Genomic DNA, 23101 nt, shown 5'->3' on the forward strand with positions numbered 1-23101 from the left:
GTAGTATTGTTCATGTAGTTCATGTTCATGCACTGTGTAATTTCTGTATTTTCTATAATTTCCTATAACTTAGAAAAAATTAGTCTTGAGGTCTGAAGCAGATCATAGATACAACAGTTCAAGAGAATGCATCCCAGATAGTGCACTGAGCATTATTTCTTGACAGAAGCATCAACACTAATTTCCAGGGACAGTAAGCTTGATCATCTTTTGGTGTTTTCACTCTTGATAAATTATTATTGTTAGTCTTTTACTTGATCTTTCCAAGCAAAGGTCTTGCCTTTTTATCCCTAGTTTTATTCAAAATGCCCATAATGTGCATGAGTGTCTTGGTGCCATCACCTGACCGTAAGTGAAAATCTACTGCAAAAGAGATTTTAAAATATTTCAACACACTGTACACCCTTCAGTTCTGCTAAGCCCACCAAAAGGAAGGGATAATGAAGATATCAGTCACATCCCAGGGGAAATAAATACAATTTGTTCTGGACATCAAATTCCATGGCTCACAAGCAGATGCTGACAAAAGCCAACAGCAGCTCAAAAGGCATTTTCAGTTTGAGGAAGTAAGACGGATCACCATAATGCAGCACAGCAGAATTTCTTTAGTAACACAAAGTATTAGAATCTACCTTTTACCTTGAACAAAAATCATCAATCAAATTTTAAAGAAAAGGATAGGAATAAATTCATAACAATTTTCCCATTCAAAAATCATATTCAGTGTGTACATTAAACTTCATTTGTAGAAGGTCACATTTGAACAGTCGGAAACTACCAACAATGAAATTGGTTACAATATCTAATTCACTGTTACATAAAATGCATTTACGGTATAATAGCTAAGGAATGCATGTAATTTGAAGAGGCCTGCTACAGCAATCACTGAGACTGAACATATTGAATATAGTAAGTCTCAAATCCATTGCATTTAGAGTAGTGTGCAAGAATTTTTTCTGTCCAGTGAGAGCCCCCTGGCTTAGCAAGAAAGTCAGACTGTCACATTATTATATTAGATTAAATCATTAATGACAATCAGAAGAAGTATTCCTTTTGATTTTCGTTGGCTGTGTTTTGCATGCTGAGCTCACTTTTCAATGCAGATTCAGCACTGTCTTCATTTTCAGATCCTTTTGCCTCATTTTTTGAGTATATGACTTTTTTTTTATAAATACGTATGGCTATGGCCGTGATGCAAAGTAGGATGAATATGACAACTGCTATCACACCTATAAGAAGAAAAGAGAAAAACAGTAATGAGAAAGGACAGACAGATAATAATATGTAAGCCAGAGAGCAGGACAAAGAAAGAATGACTACATCACATAATGGAAGGGCTTAGAGGAAAGCCTGAGTAATGAGAAGACATAACTGCTTTCAAATCAGAAACAGCATCCTAGCATTTCATGTTGATTGTTTTGAAATTTTGCATAATAATAATAATAATAATAATAATAATAATAATAATAATAACAGATCATTATAATTTCTGAAATTTTTGAATGGAAAATCCCTAGGGGCCTTAGGGTATTTTTGATGAGAGGGCTTCTTTTCCTCCTTCACTATCAAGTCCTAGACCCTCCTGGTTTGGGAACTCAAGCCACTGCAGATAAGGAACAGTAAGGTGAGATACTTGTCACAGAGGTAAGCAAGACCTTACAAACTGCCAGCACATCTCCTCTCTTTCTCATTCATCCTTCCATAATGGTCTTAGGACCTTAGCTTCATGAGTCAGAGGACGGGCAGGAGAGGAATTTGAGATGTGAAACAGAAGGGAAATGGATCATGTTTGTCAAAGAGGCAGAAAATAGGACTAGGCTGTTGGGATGGAAACAGCACTAACAGTCTGGATGACAGTTGTATGCAGTGGCTCAGTTAGAGTAGACAAAGAAACAGGCTGTTGCACAACTTGGTCATCACTGCAAGAAGCATAAAAATACCTAGCCCCTTAGCACTGTAGATAAAACCACAGCATCCAAAATTCAGCACATTACAATTTTATTGATCTCTACTATGAGCAGCCATCCATCACTGTAGGAATATAAAGGTTTTAACACAGTAGATCCATCTCTGAAATGGACTTTGCAATCTAAGTAAATTATGGTTTTATTTATATTAACTAGAACTTACATTATTTTATTTCAATCACTGTAGATTCTCCGTCTAAGGATTTTTCTATAAACTTGTTTTGTCTGAAGTAGCTGAACTAATACCATTCTCAGCTATATCAATTTAAGGGTGTTTAAACTTAAATTTTCCTGAATGTTGCAGTTTGCTTTGTTTTGACTTTGAAAGAAACATAGGCAGTAGAAAAATTGTGAGTGCAAATTCCCCAAATGTGTTTAATAACAAAAAAATGGTATTGTTATTATCTTAAAAGGATTGTAACTATTATAGCTTGAAGTTAAAGAATTACATTGCTGTTAGCACACTTAAAAATCCCCACCCACACTAGTTTTCTAGTACATAGTGATCTTTATGTACAGATACTTAGGTAAAACAATATTAATCTTTTGAAACAGCAAAGCAGGTTTTGACAAAGCTAGACATATAAAAACTCAGAAAACATTTTTAAATTCTGACCTTTCTTGAAATCAGTGGTAAAATTCTCAATTGGTGTGGATAAAATTACACAGACATAAGTATGACTTTACAAGCAGGGAAGCTTTTAGGCTTAATAATCTCCTATTAGTATCTTTGGTACTACTCTCTTAAAGGTCAGTGGTCATGCAGTGTGCTTTTGCATGCACTGACCATAGCAGGTCATTGTTTAAATGGAAGACACAAAAGTGACTGCAGGTTCTTATCCTAACTCAACCATTCACAGACCTAAACAATTTTAACTTCAATGAAAAGCCTGAACAGTTTTATTCAACTATTCCTTTGTCTACTGAGCCTTTAAAAACTCTTAGAAAGTCAATCTTTTCAGAATTTAAAACACAGATAGGATGACCTTTTCATCCCACTGCCCTTTCTGTCAAAGTATCTATGCAAATGGAAACAGAATTATACTGCAAAAACATCATCTTTATGAGTGAAAACAAGTTTTGTTTCCTTGCTTCCTCCCAAAAGAAGAAATACTCCTAGAAATTCTCACAGAGGATGATTGTCACAGGAGAAGATACTATGCCCTGAAAGAAAATTTGAGCTGACAGAGACATATACTTGCTTCAATACTGGTAAAAGGAGTTCAGTTTCTTATGAGGGTCTCCAACCCCGAACTGTCTCACTCCTCCTTTCTGCTAAAGAGACAGAACAGGTAGTTTTCATATAAATATCCATTTGAATCTTCACATAGGATTCACATGAGATGGATCTTAAGGACAATCATCCAGAAAGGTACTGTGATAGAACCTGTATATCCTGATTATCAGTCCTGTAGTTTAAGCAGACACATCTATCCTAAGCTTTATGCTCTATTTGTTCTGACAGGGACTATCACCACATTCACTTCAGAAGTAACTGAATTCTACATGATTCTTCCCCTATTCCTCTCATTAAAAAAAAAAAAAAAAAGAAAAAGGTATTTTTAAAAAAGTTTATGAATGGTCATTTGTAGTTCTATTTGAGCTGATTAAAAGGCCCAAAAGAAATAGGAAGAAAATGAAGAGATTGTATTTCAAACCAACAGTACCTATTTTTATTATTATTATTTTAACATGCATTTTAAGCTGTAAATCAATGCAAATGAAAGTCTTTCAAAGAATACATTGCCTTCCCAACAGGGAACCAGAATGAAATTTCCTCAGGCTGCCAGAGTATTGATTAAAGCAGTGTTAAACTTTATATTCTCAAGCAAAAATCTTTGTTGTTCAGATTTATTAAAGAAGATTTAAAACTTGACTTTGTAGCAAAACGTAATTTTTTTGGCAAAGTCAGGAAGAAATTATGGTTCTTTCTTAAATATATGCTTTTTACACAACAAATCCAAGTACTTTTTAAAGTCGCAGACACCAGTATCATGCAGGTTGAAATTCTGTCCTTACTACATGGTTTTTCAGCAGAATGCTTCAACATACGGAAATACGGCATTATTTATGTAATAAGGGAGTGTCATCCATTGTATTTTAAAAGAATGCTTGAATTTTGTCTATCTACTAACTGTAGTAGAATGAAGAGTTTTTACTAGTTTCTTCATGCACACAAGGCTAAACTGACCTCACTTCATCACTGACAGATTTACAGTTAGAAAAAAGAGATTCCTGTGGGTTTGTTACAGTCCCTATTACCTCCAATAACTGCAGAGTCACTTCTGATTGCATTAGCTAAGGGCTTTCCCTCATCTATTGGTCCAGAGTGATCTGTAGCAGAAAAAAAGAAAAAAAGAAGAAAAAAAGAAAATGACAGACAAATAGAAGACGATTTTTTAAAAGAAATTTTCACACTGTTACAGTTCATTTACAATATGGTACAGTGGCAGTAGTATGGGTCAGTAAGCATAAACAGAACATCGATGTAGATGACACTTTGCAGAGATAAAAAGAAAAAGGCAAACATTCAGATGAAAAGAGAAAGGCTAGAAAGCAATTACATATAAATGAGAATTATTTACAAACTACTCCTGAGATGTTAACCCGCATGGAAAAATAAAAAGTCAGTTGTGATTCAGGTCATGAGTATTCTATTTGGATTTTGCTTCAGAGATCAGAACAAGTGATAACCATATGCTACCTGCAAATGAATGGGTTGTTTCACTTGATGTCGAGTCAGCTCCAGTTAAAGTTCCACAGCTGGATTCGGTGAAACGTCCTTTTACAATGACAGGGGCTGAGCTGCTTTGGTGCAGTGCAGCCTTCAAAGGAGCAATGTGGTTGAACTGCACTGAAGATAGACAGCCAACAAACCCCTGAGAGTTTGCCTTCATAGTCTCCTCATCTACTTCACTGTTTTCTGTTAATCAAAAGGAACAGAAGACAATTAATCACAGCGCAAATGTACAAAATAAAGTGTCAGAAGAATAAATGAATAATTAACCTGTGTTCCTCTGAGTATATTTGAATTGCAGCAACATATGTAGATTCACTGAACCCCTTTCTTGTCTGACTTTATTGAAAAGACAGTTAGATACATTCAAACTCCCCCTCCCCCCTTTTTTTTTAACAGATGACAGTTGCTAATCTGTTGAGAGAAATGCTTCTAAATTCGTATAGCAAGTTCCAAAGCAAAAAGTTTCTATTGTAAATAAAGTATTTAAATTAAAATGCAACATTTTTTCATTCTGCAAAAAATATAAGACTGAGGAATGAATTCCAGAAAAATGCATTTTATTGGATTTCTTCTCATAAATTAATCTTTTTGGAACATATTAATTCCATAAACTCATGTATCTACTCCATTCCTGCACCATCAAGTCTGTCAAAACAAAAGCCCTGAAGATCTCAGATCCTCAAATCCTGGAAATCCACCAAGATATTTTCTTAAAAATAAGTGAGTGTTTCAATTATTACACATTTTAAAACATGATACTGTTATTGGTACTACAAAGAGGAAGGGGAAAAAAAAAAAGATACCTCCTCTCTTTTTCTCTTAAGTTGCCTTTCTGAATGCATGTGACAAGTGCCGTGCATGTTAGAACTCTGTTAATTCACCAGGTAATACTCACTAATGCACCACTTTTGATGTGGAAAACAAACAGTTTGTTTACTCTGACAGTACTAATTTAGGCAAAAACTCTGGAATTACTAGTTATAAAAAGAGGACTCATAAGGGAAATAAATTTGGAAATAAAATGGGAATTTCACCTAATTAATTTTCACTTCTAACTTTTCCTGGAACCCACAAATGAACTTATGATCTTTACAATAACTACCATAATGATTTTAAGTTTTGCAGTGCATTCCTCGATAAAATTTAGGTTAATAGCAAAAAATGGGATAATGTGTTCAGGTAGAATGTTGCAAAATAGCAGAGTAGCATTTTCATCCACTAATCTCTGCTTATTGCAGTGATGACAGACTACAAGATAGATGGATGATAGACAAAAGTCTCCTCACCTACACTGATGGATTACATGAGATATTGGCTGTTAAGCTGTCTCTTTACAGCTGTTTTCAATATCTATCTCTAGGCACTGAAGGATCTGCTTGGATGGGATGTTTTAAGAGAAAAATTAACAGTGAAGTGGCAAGAAAACATTTTCACAAACCCTCTGTGATAAAAACATATACCTCCAAATATGAGTCAGATTGAAAACCTCAAGAGGAGAGTAGTTTCTGTTATTTTTTAGTTCCTATATGAATCATTTATTAAACTGAATCTATGTATAATAGGAAAGGAAGTATTTTACATCCTTTGATTTCACCTGGCTCCTTAACTAGAAAATATTGCTGGAATAAAGTAAAGCTTTATATTGGATCAGGCAATCTTGATGATAAAAGTGAAAGGGCTTAGGGAAGACCACCATCAGCCACTTTCCCACTAAAGTAAAATTTAACTGACTGAAAGCGACACTCAAAACCACTCACAAGTTGAACACATCATTGACCAGGACCCTCAGGTCCCTTTCTGCAGTCCAACCTCTCATTCCCCATTATGTTCTTACATCCAGGTACAGATTCTGGAACTTGTCTTTGTTCAACTTCATACATTTGGCAACTGTCCAGCCCTCTAATTTGTTGCTGTCTCTTTGCAGGGCCTTTCTGCCTTCAAGGGAGTCAACAATTCCTCTAAATTTAGTATCATTGTCAAACTTACCGCACCTTCAAGTTCTGCACCCTAGTCATTTATTAAGATGTTGAAGAGCACAGGGTTGAGGATGTTGGGCTGTGGAACCCCACAAGTGACAGGTCACCAGTCTGATGTCACCCCATTCACTGCAACTCTTTGTGCCTGACTTGTGAGCCAGCTGCTCACCCACCAAGGATATGTTTATCCAGCTGTGGGCTGGACATTTTTTCCAGAAGGATTCTGAGAGAGACAGCTTCAAAAGACTTACTGGAAGAGATTGCACCAACTGGCTTCCACTTGATCAACGAGTTTGGTTATGTTGTCATACAAGGAAATTTGGTTTGGTAAGCAAAATTTTCCTCTCATGGACCTGAAATGGCTGCATTGTCCTTCAGATGTTTTTCAATGCCTTCCAGGATAATCTTCTCCATAATCACACCAGGCACTGAAGTGAGACTGACAGGTCTGCAGTTTCCCAAGTCAGCTTTCTTACCCTTACTGAAACCTGGGACAACATCAGTGAGCTTCCAATCAACTGGGACTTGTACAGGTTCCATCACCGAAAAAAGCACTGCGAGAGGCCTAGCAGTGACATCAGCCAGCTTTCTGAGTATTCTTGCTTAAATAGGTCTCATTGACTAACAAGGATCCAGCTGGCTGGATCTGCCAGGATCCAGGAAATCTGCACAGGTTTTGTTTGGAAAAAAAACACTGAGTCGTGTTCAAATGCAGAATAGCACAGAAAAGTACTTCTCCAACTGAAGATAATTCCTTTTTAAAAAAGCTTCTTTCTGTGGTTTTCCTGAACAATATTTCCAAGTACAAGAAATACATGATTTCATGTTTTGTTAGCTCTTTATGTTTAGACCTCTTCACTGCAATAAATACTCATTACTTTTTCCTCTGCCTTCATGAAGTGTTCCTCAGTCTCTAGAGAGGACTTCACACAATCAGAACCAAAAGCAATCAGATATCTAAAAGAAATAATAACTCTCCTTTGAGAGGGGGAGAGACACATGCTTTCTCCAGGACAGATTCTGAGACAAATTGGGCTGAGTGCCCCAGAGGTCATTGTAACTCTGTGTTTTTGCACCGCTGTGTCATTGCAAAGACATCATATAACTGAAGAATCCCACCTCTGAATTTATGTAGCTGTATGGCTCTTTGGAAGAGACAATATTGATCCCAGTCAAAACAGCAATAGACTATTAGTCTAAAAATGTACATTTCCATAAATTTCATTGAGTGCATTTTTAAGTAAATTGAAGTAAGTTTTCATATGATATTTTATAATAAATATAATATAAGCTTTTATTCTATACTGGTCACTGTGGTATTAACTTTACTTGAGTGTGATCACAATAGACCACCACACTTGAAAATATTATATGTTCCTGATTCAATTTTATCATCAGATTGTAAAGTTGGAAATATTTGTAAAAATTTTCTTGTAGTAGTTTATATTTTATCTAATATTGCTTTAAAGTTATGCTTAAGTGATCACTCTCTTTTCTATTTTCTATGCACATCTACACACAAGTTCTTTTCTGGAGTGTGAGTTTTATATATAAAATCTACATTTCAAAAGTATATGTTTCTGTTTGTGTTAGAGGTACTTAGTTTTTCAGTAAGAAAACAAATCAGCTACACTGAGATTCTTCTAATGGTAACTAAACAATAATTCATTTTTTAAATGGTCTAGAAACATAGTTTCTAAATTTCTTCAATACGTTTTAAGCTATTTAGCATTTGGTAATTGTTCTCATAAAAATAACTATCACTGTATGCGTGTTATTATACATTTAAAATTATTTTCCTATGTTTTCTAGATAACACTCTCATAATTGAGAACAACAACCACCTATTTGACAGACAAAGAATTTTCTGGATCTCCTTATCCAAATATTTGCATGCAACAGTTTAATATCTTAATAGGGATTGGTGACAGGTGGTGCTCTTCTGACACCATTTCTGTTCCATATCTTCTCTAATGACATGAACAGTAGGACTGAGTGCATCTGAAGAAAGTCTGTGGGTGACACTAAACTGAATGGTTCAGCTGACACACCTGGGAGACTGAATGCCACCTACAGGGACATTGACAAGCTTGAGGACTGGTATCAGGAAATCTCAGGAAATTCAGCAATGGCAAGTGCAAAGTCATGCTCCTGGATTTGGGCAACCCCCAATATCAATACAGACTGGGGGGTGAATGGATTGAGAGCAGCCCTGAAGAGAAGGACCAGGGGGCATTGGTGGACAAGAAGCACAACATGGGCCAGCAATGTGCACTTGCAGCCCAAAAGCCATTTTGTATTCTGGGACTGTTCAGGGCCAAGTTGGGTGCAGCTCTGACAAACCTAGTCTATCATAGGCTCCTGCCTGTCATAGTGGGGGTGGAATGAGATGATCTTTAAGGTCTCTTCCAATCCAGGCCATTCCATGATTCAAGGCTGCATCCAAAGCACTGAGGCCAGCAGAGCAAGGGAGGTGACTCTGCAGTTCTCATCTGCTTTGGTGAGACCCCAGCTGTAACACTGCGTCCAGTTCTGGGGTCCCCAGCACAGAAAAGGCATGGACTTGTTAGAGCAAGTCTAGAGAAGGACAGCGAAGATAATCAAAGTACTGGAGCAGCTCTCCTACAAAGACTGAGAAAGTTGGGGTTGTTCAAGCCTGGAGAAGTCTCCAAGGTGATTTTATAGCTGCTTTCCAGTACCTAAAGGAGGCTACAAGAAAGCTGAAGAGTGACTTTTGAAATGTGCATGTAGTAATAGGATAGAGAGGAATGGCTTTAAACTGAACTGTAGATTTAACCTGGAAATAAGGAAGAAATTCTATGCTGTATGGGTGACAGACACTGGAACAGATTGCCTAAGGAAGCAGGCAAGGGAAGTATTCAAGGCCATTGGATGAAGCTTTGAATGACCTGGCCTGGAGGAAGGGGTTCCAGCACACAGCAGGGATACTGGAACTACATGGTCTTTTACATCATCTTTTACTACGTCATCTTTTACATGACCTTTTCAATCCAAAACATTCTGATTCTATGAAATTGCTTCAGAGGGAAGAGAAATATCCTTTCAATTTGCACCAGCACCATATCTTCCTCTATCATTGGGTTTTACCAATGTGAAAGGTAGGAAAATAACAAGGTTTTGAGAATTTTAGTCCAGGCTATTGCTACTTTCTTTTAAGAATATCTACTTTCTTTTAAGAATATTAAAAAAAAATGGTCACTGTGGATAGATAAATTTCATTTTGATCATTATTGCAGAGAAAAAGATTCTGAAGAACCATCATGAGACAAAGAATCTCCAACAAATATTTGACTTACATTACCATATTCTTCACTGTTTGCATCAAAATCTAATCACAGGAAGTTTTTCAAGTACAATACGTGATTAATAGTATTATATCATCTTTGTGTACCATTTCAATTTGATTTGTTTTTTCTCCAGAATAGAAAACAAGGTTATGTTTCTTAATGCTTGATTGCAAAATGAGAGAGAAGTGTACAATTATTTTTAATGGAACCCACTTGACCATTTTTTCAGGAAGCACTTATTTGTGATTATATCTGTATTTCAACAAGAGTGAAGTTTCTACCTTGATTGTGACTCTAAGTAAATCCACAACAACAAATGTCTTTCAATGGCATTCGTCTTATTATTTTTCATGCTCCAGGATGACATTTTGATCCATGTTTCAGAAAACCTTGCAGGTTTAGAAAACGCTGCAGTGTTCCACTTACCTAAAATCTTGCCAAGTGTGAGAGACTTGATTGCATTCAATTCTATGCCTGAAGACAGAATGAACTTCATTCTTTCCTTCTGGTTAACCTATAGAATGATAGAGTGAGGAACAAAGTAGAATAATGGAAGAGACTGTATTCAATATTTTAAAAAAAGTAGGTAAGATCAAGGCTAAAAATAAGAGGGTATGAGGGAAGAATATGTTATTTATAGCGTAAAAACTCATCAGGAAATAGATTATCAGCTTCCTCAGATCACTGATTATAACTGATATTCTTAAGCATCCCACTTAATAAGCCTTTATTTTTCTTATTGATTTGGCTGATTCCTTCTTTTTTACTCTAAGATGAATAAAAATAGCAAACCTTTAAGAATATGAAAAAGCCTCTTTTCATTTTAAAAAGGTATTCAATATTTAACTCCATAAAGATCAAATTTTATATTGTAAATACTCTGCCTCTTAGGATACCTCTAAAACAACTTCAAGTCAAGTACCATTACAAACCCAAGTTCTAGCCTCAAAATACTAAATTGTAACATACAGGTATTTTGAATTTAAAATTAAAAAAAAAAAACCACAAGAATTTTTGCATGTTAGTATTAACTATTAAAAATATATGTTTCTATTTTATCATGAAATTTCCAAAAAGCCCCACAAAATATCCTCCTTAATAGCTACATTCCTTTGATGATATAAAAGAGGCCAAAAAAGTTTCAAAAACAGATTTAAATTATTATCTAGGTGGTAATATATTTGTACTGTAGTTTAATGCATAATTTAAATCAAAAAATGAAAATGCAAGACCTGAAACAAACAACAGCAGTCATTCACATTTACCAAATTTTGAAAATTTAACCATCAAACAATCAACTGCATTTTCACATAAAAGTATGAGGTGATATTGACCTTTTGAAAAAAACAAAATTATCATCAAAGAGACTGGCTAACATTAATTTTGACTATGCATCATGAAAGTGTTAACTTTGCTTTGATTACTTGAGATATTAAGGCACACTTTATTTGGGGCTAATTGCCTTGTTGTATTTACTTCATTTTGCTTGTCTACTTTTTTATGATGATCCACCTTTCCCGCCCTCCTCCCAAACAGAGTTACCTCTACAAAGAGCGTTTCCTCCTCTCTATTAATCTTCACGTGTTGTAGCTGTCCATCAGCCATGCTTTTGAAACTGATGCTGAAGACATCAGGGTCTTGATGGCTATCTAGCTTGTACCTAACCTGTAAACTTCCTGCAAGGATAAAGAGGGCAAAGGTGTAGTGCACTACATACACTATAAGCAGTACAGATCATATACTGCTCTGCACAGTACAGGGGTACTTCAAGGGGAAAACAAATGCTTGATTTGTTTAAGGACTTAACCATGAGAAATGGACATAAGTGAGAAATTAAAGGCAACAGAATGAGTAATAGCAATGTCGGAAGCAGGATATAGTGGCAAAAATAGTCAAAAGCTGTCTCAAATTTGATTATTGAGTTAAAATTTGTGCAGAAATTTTATAATTAATTTCAAAATTCGGCTGAGAAAGACTCAGTCTGGTAACTGTCATAATTGTGGCTTACCAAATATGTCATAATTCCTGAATAATATTTTACCTGTCCAGTCCTGTAAACCCCTAATCATTTGAAAATTAAATAGAATGCAGTGTACAAACTCCTAGATCACTTTCCATTCCTTATTGTTAACTAATCACACAAACGGCTCAGAGGAGAACACAGATGCAATGTAGTTTCCTGGTCAGAAATTCCCTCTCAGCTGCAGATGGACCACAACTTTCTACTCATGCTCCAGAAATCAAGGCCCATGTCAGACCCAGAAGAGCCATGAACAACACGTGTTCCATGTCACATGACAGGGAGGACAATACTGCTATTCTATATCCACATATGTGTCTAGGAAAGCACAGAACCTTCCTTAAACACAGAACCACTATGACTGCAAAGAGTCTTTGTTCATAAACATGAAGATTTAACTCTGTGGGTTTTTTTGGTTTTTTTTCTATTTGAAAAAAAACTGCCAACAAAATAATCCCTAGATCTAGATGACAGTGTTGAAAAGAAAGATCCAACTAATACTTAAATGTTCAGCTTAAATAGAAACATCAAAAATGTTACATGTATTTTTACAGGTATATATATGTATATATGTGTATATATATATATATACATATATATACACATATATACATACATATGTATTTTTATAGGTATATAAGTCACCTATGAAATCAATTTAATGAAATGACCTCTGATTAATTTGGGAAATGGATAATGCACTTTCAAAAGTGTTTTATTTCATTATTTATTTTGCAGATGGCAATTAATAGGCCTCATGAGTAGAACACAACTCAGATAAATTTTAATTTTAATTTCCAAACTTTAAAATCCAAAAATTTCTAAAGGATTTTCAGAAATAAACATTTTTGATGACGTGATAAAAAAAAACAGTAGTGAAAGTTGAAAGTACAGAGGGAGGAGTGTTATTCATGTGGGAAGAATTGATTCGTGCAGCTGAAAAACAAAGCTACCATCTAAAGAAACAACAGGGCCATATGTAGTCTGTGATTCAGGTCTGGAAATCAGAGAGAATCTGAGCTGACATTTATGATGTTCATTAGTGTTTCCAGGCATCCAATCTGAAAACTCACCGTTCCTGGTGAGAATGACCGAGAGGTACTCCTTGTAGAAGGAGCTGACGTAGAGCAGTAAGCTTGGTGTCCGTGTTGTTCGAAAGGCAAATGCAATTGCTTCCCTGGCCAGTGTCATGTCAGCGTAGAAAGAAGAAGCATGAGAACTGGAATTTTTAGCTAATGTGTAGTACTCCTGAAAGTTGTATGTGACAGAAGTGCCAGTCCAAAAATAGGCAGAGATCTCTGAAACAAAAAGGAATTCAATATTTAAATATGATGCAAAATAACACTAGAGATCTTTTTGTTTGTTTGTTTGTTTTTCTTCTGCCACACCACAGAAGAAAATAAAATGTATTCAGGACTATTGTGATAGAGCTTAAAAGTAAATATAAATGAAAATAGCATTTAGAACTAAAGAGAAACATATGACACAACCTGGTCTAGGGCAAAAGCTTATTTACATGTGTGTCTTAAATATCTGTTTCATGAAGAAGTGCATTTTTTTCCAGGTTATTTTCTATTGATCATCCTAGATCTCATATACAATATATTCTGTCTTGTATATATACTGCTCCTACAAAGAACTTGGTGCAGCAATTTGTATCCTAACATATAGATTAGATTTGGCCTGAAACAATTCTGTGGTAAAAGAGACTGGTCAGATGAGAGAAAAAAAAGAAAACAGAAATTAGGTTATGTTCTTCTTATGGATGAATCTCTTATACAGGGCTTCCATAATTCTGGGATTTTTCACAGCTGTTTTCTGCTAAAAGCAATTGTCTTAGTGTTTTGGATCACAGCTTTCACACTTAGGCGAAATTTCTTGAAGTTTCTGTGATCTGGCTCAGTATTTGACAAAAGCTGACTGAAAGTTATTATTTAGGTTATCTCACACTTTCAGCAACAGAAGCCACTCTGTCTCTGCTGAATATTACTGTGTGACCATCAGTCTCTTCTGATGCAGAGGAGGAAAACCTTGTTGCTCATACAGTGGTATTAGATCTGCAGTATACCGAAAATCTTCAATGGATCCCTCCCTTTTGTGCTGGCAGTGATGACAGGGCATATTGTGCGCTAATTTAGAAGAACACAAAGTTGTGGCATATAAGCTGCTTAGTATTTTGCAGAATGCATTTAATACATGGAGGAAACAAGGTTTTTATGCAAATCTGAATGATATATAAACACCAAAATTTCTAGATAAACTTCCGTTTTTGAAACTCAGACTTGATGACTTGTGATCATCTACTGCTATGATAACTTCACCAAGGATCTACTTTAAAAAGACTTGGAAAAGGGGCTCCGTCCTGTTTGCAAATATCTTTCTTCTTACAGCAAAAAGTAGACTTAAGTCTGTTTCTTGGTTTGTTTTCCAAAATAAGACTTAGTTTTGAGATTTCTCTGAAAAGAGAAAGTTTTCTCTGAAAGAACAGTGTTTAGCAAAACTTACAGATACTGAGGAAATTCAGCTGAATATTTACCTACATTATGCAAAACGAGTATTTCGCAAGCATTCAAACACATCTTTAAGGGGATGTGAAGGTCTTTATCTGGACTGTATGGTCCTGTTTTCAATAACTGATAAAACTAAAAGACATGCTTGCCTTTCTTACAGAATGGACCACCATAGGCTGAGAAAGTGCAGTCACAGGAGAATCCACTGTATTTCTCTCTACATTTTCCACCATTGTGACACAGGCTACCATAGCTGCTACAATGTCCAGGACAGCCTGGTTCAACTCCTGGTGTTATCTTTGCTCTCTCTTCCAGATCAAGGGCCATTCCATTCAACCGCAATGAACGAATGCATCCTAAAAATCCCTTTTGCCTGGATGCTGTTCCACCTGAAAATAAATTTATAGGAGCTTTTAAAACTTTAAAATAATTGATATGTAAAACCATCTTTATAATTTACAGCCTATGAACAGTATATTATGACTTTCCAAGACACAAGTTTATTCATGTGAAAATATTTATAAGTGGCTTTAAAAGTACATCTGATTTCTGTTTTATGAAGTAATTATAGGGACCCCTTGATGACTCTACTAATTCACAGAAAAAAGGGGAGGGGTGGGGATGGGAGGAGTGAGCTGTATAGTTTCATTCTTTCAGTATTCTACTGACTGATAAACTGACCTGTGTCCTTCTGTCTGTAAATCTTATGGTATGGATGATGATACCTGTATCATTATAATTTTTCTGGAGAAGCTGGCAGCTCATGGCTTGAACAGGTGGACTCTACTCTGTTAAAAACTGATGGGATGGCCAAGCTCACAAAGTAGTGGTGAAGGGAATTACACCCAGCTCATGGCTTGTCACTGATTAGGTGACTAATCCCCAAGGCTCAGTGTTGTAATAGTAACTTTGTCTAACATCTTTATTGGTGCTTTGGGTGAGGGTATTGTGTGCACCTGCCGTAAGTTTGGAGACGATCTTATGCTGAGTGGGAGTGTTGATCTATTGAAATGTAGGAAGGATCTGCTAGGGGATCTGGACAGACTCGATTGATGGGTCAAGGTCAAAAAATAAGAATTCTGGCAATCCTACACTTTGGTCAAAACAACCTGATACAAGTCTGTATGCTTGGAGAACAGTGACTGGAAAGCTGCCTGCTGGAAAAGGATCTGGAGTCGCTGGTCAGCAGCTGAACAAGATCCTGCTTTGCCCAGGTGGCCAAGGCTGATGGCATTCTGGCCTGTATCACCAACAGTGTGGCAGCAGGAACAGGGCAGTGACTGTTCCCCTGAACTTGGCAGTGGTGAGGCCACACCTCGAGTTGTCTGTTTAGTTCTGGGCCCCTCACCACAAGAAAGACACTGAGGTGCTGGAGCGTGTCAGGAGACAGGGAACAGAGTGGGTAAAGGGGTTAAGAGAGTAATTCATATGAGAAGCAGCTGAGGGAACTGGGGTTGTTTGTCCTGCAGAAAAGGAGGCTCAGGGGTAACCTTATCACTCTCTACAACTGCCTGAAAGGAATGTAGCCAGGTAGGGGTCAGTCTCTTCTCCTAGGCAAACAGTGACAGGACAAGAAGGCATAATCTCAAGCTGTGCCAGGGAATGTTCATGTTGGACTACAGGGAGAATTTCTGCACTGAAAGGGTGATTAAGCATTGGAACAGGCTGCTCAGGGTTTTTGAGAAGTCCCATCTCCTGGAAATGATCTAGAAATAACTGAATGTGGTATTTAGTGCTGTGGTTTAGTTGACAAGGTCATATTCACTCCAATGTTGGGCTTGGTGAACTTGGAGTTTTTTCCCAACCCTAATGATTCTACAATACCCTTCAGCTGGTGTCTGTTCCTCCTTCTCAGAAGGAAGCTGTCTATTCCTTCAACAATAGGAAGGTTAATGCCTCTCTGTGCAGAGGAATACCTGCCAGATGTTCCTGACTACCTGACTACTTAGTATAGGTGATAACTATACAGAGGAATCCTAAGACTAATAAGAGTTGTTGAGTCGATCTTATTTTTAGTGCATTTTATGATAGCTAGCATTTTACTCATCTGTGTTGCTTAGCAAGGTGTGCAACCAACACATCATCTATCTTTGTTGCATTACTTTGATATTTTTTGTCCTTTTTTTTCTTTTAAAAAGTAAAACCAGAAAATATTCCACGATGTATAAGACTGTAAACTATAACTCTCATATATTTCCAGGTCTTGTTTGGATAAATGCTTCCATGAGATCATTCATTTTAAGTTGTTTCCAGTTTCAAAGTTCACATAATTCTTGGTGTTACACAGAATATCTTGACATAGCTATTGTTATTTTCAGTTATAATGGAACAAAACCACCTGTTGGTGGCAATTTCATATCATCTTTTAATCAAAATATAAAATTCTTCTATGTTTGGTCTAGTCTTCATCTTCTTCCCTTGATATTTTGAGGCACATGTACAAATTTTTATCTGCGCATACAAGACTTCCCTCCTTATTTCATTTTTTTATAAGCATTCACATTTTTTGCAGCTACAGTTTAAGAATGGTATTGCCCTTAAATATATATTCCTCCCCAACACACAGCAAATAAAACTTACATTAATTTATTATGAGTTTTTCAGAGCACTCATAAAAAAGGTCTTTTTAAAAGTAGTCCCAGCTTTAAATGCTCTTATGCTGTACAACATATATTTACACCAGAAACTTATGAATTCATAATAAGGTAATATTACATTAAGAACACTACTGTGGATATAACTCATAGCTCTATATAGCTTTCTGTAGTAGCTAAATAAATACTAATTAATTCCTTTTTACTCAATTTCAACTTTTTCAGCATTATATCTAAATGCCTTAATGTCATGCTTTAACATGAAAAGCTGTGGATAAAGAGAAAACACAAAATTTCTTTGAAATTACAGAAATGGCACAACTTCCTTCAGTAAATTAATCCTCTCAAGAAAAGGTGCAAATCTAGATCCTTGGACTGTCCTTCAAACAAACCTCAAAAGAAGTAAACTTCATTTGAAATACTCTCCTGGAGTAACTATTGGCCAAAGCACTTTGAGATCTATAATCTCAAAACAGTGAATATCTCCACAGATTTTTCACAAAGTCTCTCATGTAATTGTAAAAAGTATTTTCAAAAGATCAGGTTCACACTGCAGCATTTTTATATTTTTATGATGGTAACTAGGAAATACTCTGTGGAGCACCTACCTACAAAGAGCTGGCTGTTGAGCTGCAAACGAATATGTCCGTCAGGTGGAGCACTGCGAGATCTTTGAGGAAGCTGATCTACTTGCAAAGAAGCCTCTTTGACATTTCGTTCAGCCTTCACATAATGCCACTGGTTGTCATTTAAGGGATGGCGTGATTGCACTACGACTTCGCTAGGTCCATTTCCCACGTCAAATGAAAAAAACACTTCAGATGGAGCTAGAAGGAGCATAGTAGTAACAAGCATTTAAATTATTTCATAATTAATTGAGTGGCAAAGTAACTAATAGCAGAATAAGTTACTTTAAGGTTTAGCCTACTATTTCATGGGATAAGACTGATTGTTTTAGAGGGAGAGTTTACTTCAGGGGCCTGCAGCTCATTCTTCACACGCACTGACAGCAAGAGCAATGATTTATGCACTGCATGGAAACCAATCAGTTTGTAGACCCCTGGAGAGCACAGGAGTCAAGAAACAGTGAAATGTGCTAGCTTTGCAATTTTTTGGTTTGGATGAAATGCATCTCTTGATTACATGATAATTGATTACTGTTGTTAACTATATTTAAATTACCACAACTATAATCCAACCAGCATCTTTTATTGTCTATTCGCTTTTGTAATTTATTCATATAGGCTTTACAAATACCAGAGGGAAGATTTTGATGTAGTTCATAAAATTCCGATTTAAATTGAGTTTTTCTCTAAGAAGCTTTCACATGACACAGTTTTATGGTTTGCCCAGAAAACCATAACTGAATCTTTGCAGGTCAAAATAAAAAGATGATGAATATGCCAGAAAACCGAAGATCTGAAAATTCTGAATATTCTCTCTGAAACTGTTTCTTTCATATATTCAGAGACAATCATGTATGAAAAAAAGTATTCCCTAGACAATGGATAGCCATAATTTTAAATTATTAAGAATTTCTTTAAAGGATTATAGAGAAGATTTCATGGATCCAAAAAAAAGCCTCCTATTTATGTCATTGAATGCTGACAGAAAAGCAAAAAAATTAAGAATCAAGGGAATTAAATGAGCTTCAAAAAATGTTTCCAAGAGGAATTTATTGAACTAGAAAAAATATTCCATGCAGTATTTTTCCTTTCTTTTCACCTTCACAAAATATATTAGACTTTTTAAAACATTTAAATCCACTTTGGCCAACCTATAGACTGAGTAATTTAACACATTTGCAATCCACTGAGCTCTAAATCTGGTTTCTATAAAGTATTTTTCTGTAATATTTGATCCTAAGACAAAAAAAAAAAAAAAAAGGGAAATACATAAACCGTTTCACTTACTAAATAAGATAAAGCACAATGTGCAGTCAATTTATAAATGGCATGCCTTTTGTAATAAATTACCTTCTCTGCTTCAAAATCAACAGTTTTACATAATTAGAAGACATAATAGATGTCTAAACACAGTTCCTCAGAAAAACAAAATAATTTTAGGATAAATTTATTTTATTTAGAAAAAGATGAGAATTCACTCTCCCTTTATAAGGGGAAAAAAGAAATAACTCAACCACACAGTAGGAGAACAAAAGCAACAGAAAGTCCATGTGACTGGCTAAAAAGAATTTCTACTGAATGTTACCTTCTGAAGAGAGGTCTTTGTAATCTTCTGGATACTGTTGGAGTTAAGCCTGAAAACACAAGTTCTGTTTTGATCTCACTGAATGGGCCTATTAAATAGCATATCAGAATGACAGATCTGATAAATAAAGCTACTGTTTAGATTTTAAAGGCAAGAAAACACATAATAAAGATTTTGAAATAACCACTGAAATAATGAATTGTGTTAGTACCACTAAAAAAATTAATATACTCTTGAAAAAAGGGAAGCAATCCCTGAAGTTCCACATGTGAAGGCTGAAATAGCAAGAATGGTCACCCACTGCAGTCTCTGAAGACTAATCAGAATATGCCAGAAAAAGTGAAAAATATAATCACTTAGCATTCTATTGTATTATAGGCATTTTTGTTAATAGCAACAACAGTGGAAATTTGAAAGAAAATTTGGATTTATAAGAACCACCAATAAATTATGCCACAGGATGTGGAAGGATGATACTGGGTTCTAAAATTTGTTATCTTGCAAAAAAGACCTAGGCACAGAGCCTTTTGGCTATTTCTTAGGCAGCAGAAGAGAATGCATCCAGGAGTTCTTTCCTGGTACAAACATATTTTTTGGATCCTCCTTACACTAGGTGTTACCTAAAAGCTATCCAAGCATTGTAGGAACTGTTGTATCCCTAGGGCATCCAAACATAGGCAGAGCCCAGCTACAGACTGGAAAAGTGGAGTGGAAGGCGTAGCTGACAGTAATCATGGGGAGTGGTCAGTGGCTAGCTATGGCTAGCACGACTTGCAGAATGCTCATCCACAGAGAACCACCCAGAGTACTGAATGGAGCGTCATGTGCAGAAGCAGAAAGTGATTACAAACTAATAAGCTGCAGAATGCAAAGTCCTAGCATTTTCCATAAAGGAAGCATTTGAACTGCATTCATCCTGGACAGTAAGCTGCAAATTTGGGCAGACAAAGGCCACCAGTAGTTGCGTATTGGACTGTTCTGAACTACGTGCAGAGAAACTGCAGAAGCCCAACCAAATTAATACATCATAGTGTTTTCAGGCCTACTTTAAATTTATGTTTAACTCCTTGGAAATAAACCTTCAGTGAGCATCCAATATAAAATACCCAGACCTTTGGCCAGACCTTTGGTCCTGTAAGAATTTAGCAGAGTGTACTCTTCAGAGTTGAATTGGCTTTGCTGCTTTCAACCACTACTTCTGCAGGAAATCAGTAAATCAGGATGAAGTTCAACATGCATTTATAACTTATTGCAAAACAAAAACAAGGGATCAAGTATCTTCTTTGAGACAAGTGTCTTCTTTTACATAATCTCTGTTTTAAAATACGGTTAGGATACACACACCATTTTTACAAGTGTTCTAGCATATATACACAGATGCACTGCAGTGCTTATAACTTCATAAAACCAACAGAACAACTCTGGGTTTCACATTTCCTATTAAGTTTTTGGATCTGTTGTTTTTTGTTTGAAGCTAGACTTCAATGTCTAAAGATCACTACTCCATGAATAGAGGAAGTAGATATAAAGTTTGAAACCTATCAATAAAATACTACAAAAAAATCAGTCTTCTGAAGTACTGAATGTCAAATGTTCATGGCATAATAACTTTTAAACATTTACTCACATAATTTTAAACAGTGACATTTGACATTTGCATTATTGTTATTTATTATTACACAAATAAAAGACATTAATTTATTTGAAACTATTAATAGAACATCAAGTGTAGACTGGTAATTTACATTCACATTTATTATAAAGGATGTTGAGGTTTATATGCGGATGAAATCTAAATTATCTTATACAATATGAAATGCTCAAGTGATTTTTTTTTTCTTATGAGAAAGGTACTTGTGATGAAAATACCTATTGCTCATTTCTGATTAATATTTTCCTCAATAAAAAGAGACAGTTGTGAGTAAACTACAACTTACGTATGACATACAAAAAATAATAGGTCTGTCTACTCAAAGAATTAGGGTGTTTGTGGAAATGAAATATCTCTACATGTTACACACTAATGAGATAACTTTGCTTTTTTAAATGCTGAAATGACAGAACAATTTGGCCTTTTGCTTTCTCTTACACCTCCCTACTCATATAAAGTCATTTAAAACCCATAAGAATGCAGTGGTTTGTATGTTCATGAATGAATGGGACAAGTGACATGAGTCTGTCTTCATATTATTACTCTGAAGAAAAACTTCTGGTCTTCTGACAAATGTCTGAATAAATCCAGTTCTCGGAAGCATTCCTTTAATGCTTCCATGATTTAGCTGTTTATTTTGAAAATGGAAAATCATTTATCAGACAAGACTATCATCACTGCTTCGGAGAGCCTCCACTGAAGTGCTGATCCAGTACATTTTCTGTATTGCGTGATGCTGAGTTTACAGTGCTGTTGTCCTTTAAACTGTTCACAGAGCTTTAAGAGAAGGCAGTTCAGACTGCCAAAAAACATGGCCAAAACAATGTTGAAAAGAGGGTAGTTTTCAAATACAACACTACAGTTTGAGATGATGAAAAAGAAATTTATTAAACACTACATAATATTCTATAATTAAACTACCTACACAAGGTGTTTTCCTGTTTGTTTCATTCACAGAAGATGCTAACAGAGACAAAAAAATGAGAAAGTAGAATATTTTACTTTGTAATAAAAAATATTTAATGTTTCCATAGTAATATTTTGCAATACAACATACAGATTTTTTTTGTATTCTTCTTCAGAAAACACTGGAGTCTGATAAGAAAATTGATTTGGAAAAAATTGAGGAACTGTCTAACCCCAAAGTAAAAAGTGTTCTAAAGAACTCTCAGAATCACCAAGCAAGCAGAGACTTTTCAATTAATGTGACATTTCAAATTAATTCAAAAGACTAATGAAAAAATGCCTCATCCTTTCAAATTCTTGCCCTTTTAGTAATGAGCAATGTAAGAATAATACATTGAGTCAATTAAGATGAAGGTTTCATTTTAGGTTGACCATCTTATGTCAGATTTAGTGGGATATTTAATTCTCTCTTATGCAACAAAAAAAATATTTCTGCTTGTACATCTAAGAATTTGGATCTGCTCAAATAAAATGAAACAAAATTGAAAAAAAAAAGAAAAAAAATATGATAATGTGTGACTTGAGATACTGTGTCACAAAATATCTTAGTCACACACGGTGACTGAGTGAATCTTCTAGCAGACACAAAAAATGCCTGGTCTTAAAATCTGGAGGAATAGAATTTGGCAGCAGAGATGTACTAAACACAAGAAGCAGAAACAGTCTTAACAGTCAGGGGCTGATTGCTGTGCTCTTAGATTAAGAAACCTCTGGGGCAGAAAATTTCTTCAAATGGAACTTACATGTTAAGTCTCAGTGCTGTGATTTGTTTTTTTATATAATGATAAAGATCTGGTAGTAGTAGAAGAAGTAATAAAGGTAGAGAACAGTTTTTAAATAGTCCCCCTTTAAATTACATTAAATCCAATTTTTATAATAATAACAACAACAACAAAAATACCATCAGCTATGTTACTTACACTGTAACTCTATCCTTATGAAGTCTTGAATTCCCAGGTTCTCTAAAAACACTCCTGAGGAGGCAGTAGTTTTAAAGAAAAATGAGACATCTGCGCTTAGTTCTCCATGGAAGGTGGGGAAATGCAGGTAGGATGTCTCTGTGTTGAAGGAAGCTGAATTCCAAAATGTTCCTGGTTAACAGAATGAAGGGATGATAAATACAGTGTTATCCAACATTCTAATGTAAGTTTTATAACT

General features: G+C 35.5%; 1 protein-coding gene across 1 annotated transcript in view; it reads right to left on the minus strand.

The window, feature by feature from the left end:
• Positions 1 to 401: 401 nt before the first annotated feature.
• The window catches only part of CNTNAP4 (contactin associated protein family member 4), a 200466-nt gene continuing 177766 nt past the window's right edge, over positions 402 to 23101 (minus strand). Inside the window, exons 16-24 of the mRNA XM_063423036.1 lie at positions 22864 to 23034; positions 17724 to 17942; positions 14671 to 14910; positions 13085 to 13309; positions 11534 to 11667; positions 10418 to 10505; positions 4672 to 4890; positions 4230 to 4301; positions 402 to 1229 (exon numbers count right to left, since the gene is read on the minus strand). Of these exons, the coding sequence (XP_063279106.1) occupies positions 1036 to 1229; positions 4230 to 4301; positions 4672 to 4890; positions 10418 to 10505; positions 11534 to 11667; positions 13085 to 13309; positions 14671 to 14910; positions 17724 to 17942; positions 22864 to 23034 (1562 nt within the window). The 3' untranslated portion in view covers positions 402 to 1035. The remainder of the gene's footprint in view (positions 1230 to 4229; positions 4302 to 4671; positions 4891 to 10417; positions 10506 to 11533; positions 11668 to 13084; positions 13310 to 14670; positions 14911 to 17723; positions 17943 to 22863; positions 23035 to 23101) is intronic.

The sequence above is a fragment of the Prinia subflava genome, chromosome Z (genome assembly GCF_021018805.1).
Source record: "Prinia subflava isolate CZ2003 ecotype Zambia chromosome Z, Cam_Psub_1.2, whole genome shotgun sequence".
Classification (NCBI taxonomy): domain Eukaryota; kingdom Metazoa; phylum Chordata; class Aves; order Passeriformes; family Cisticolidae; genus Prinia; species Prinia subflava.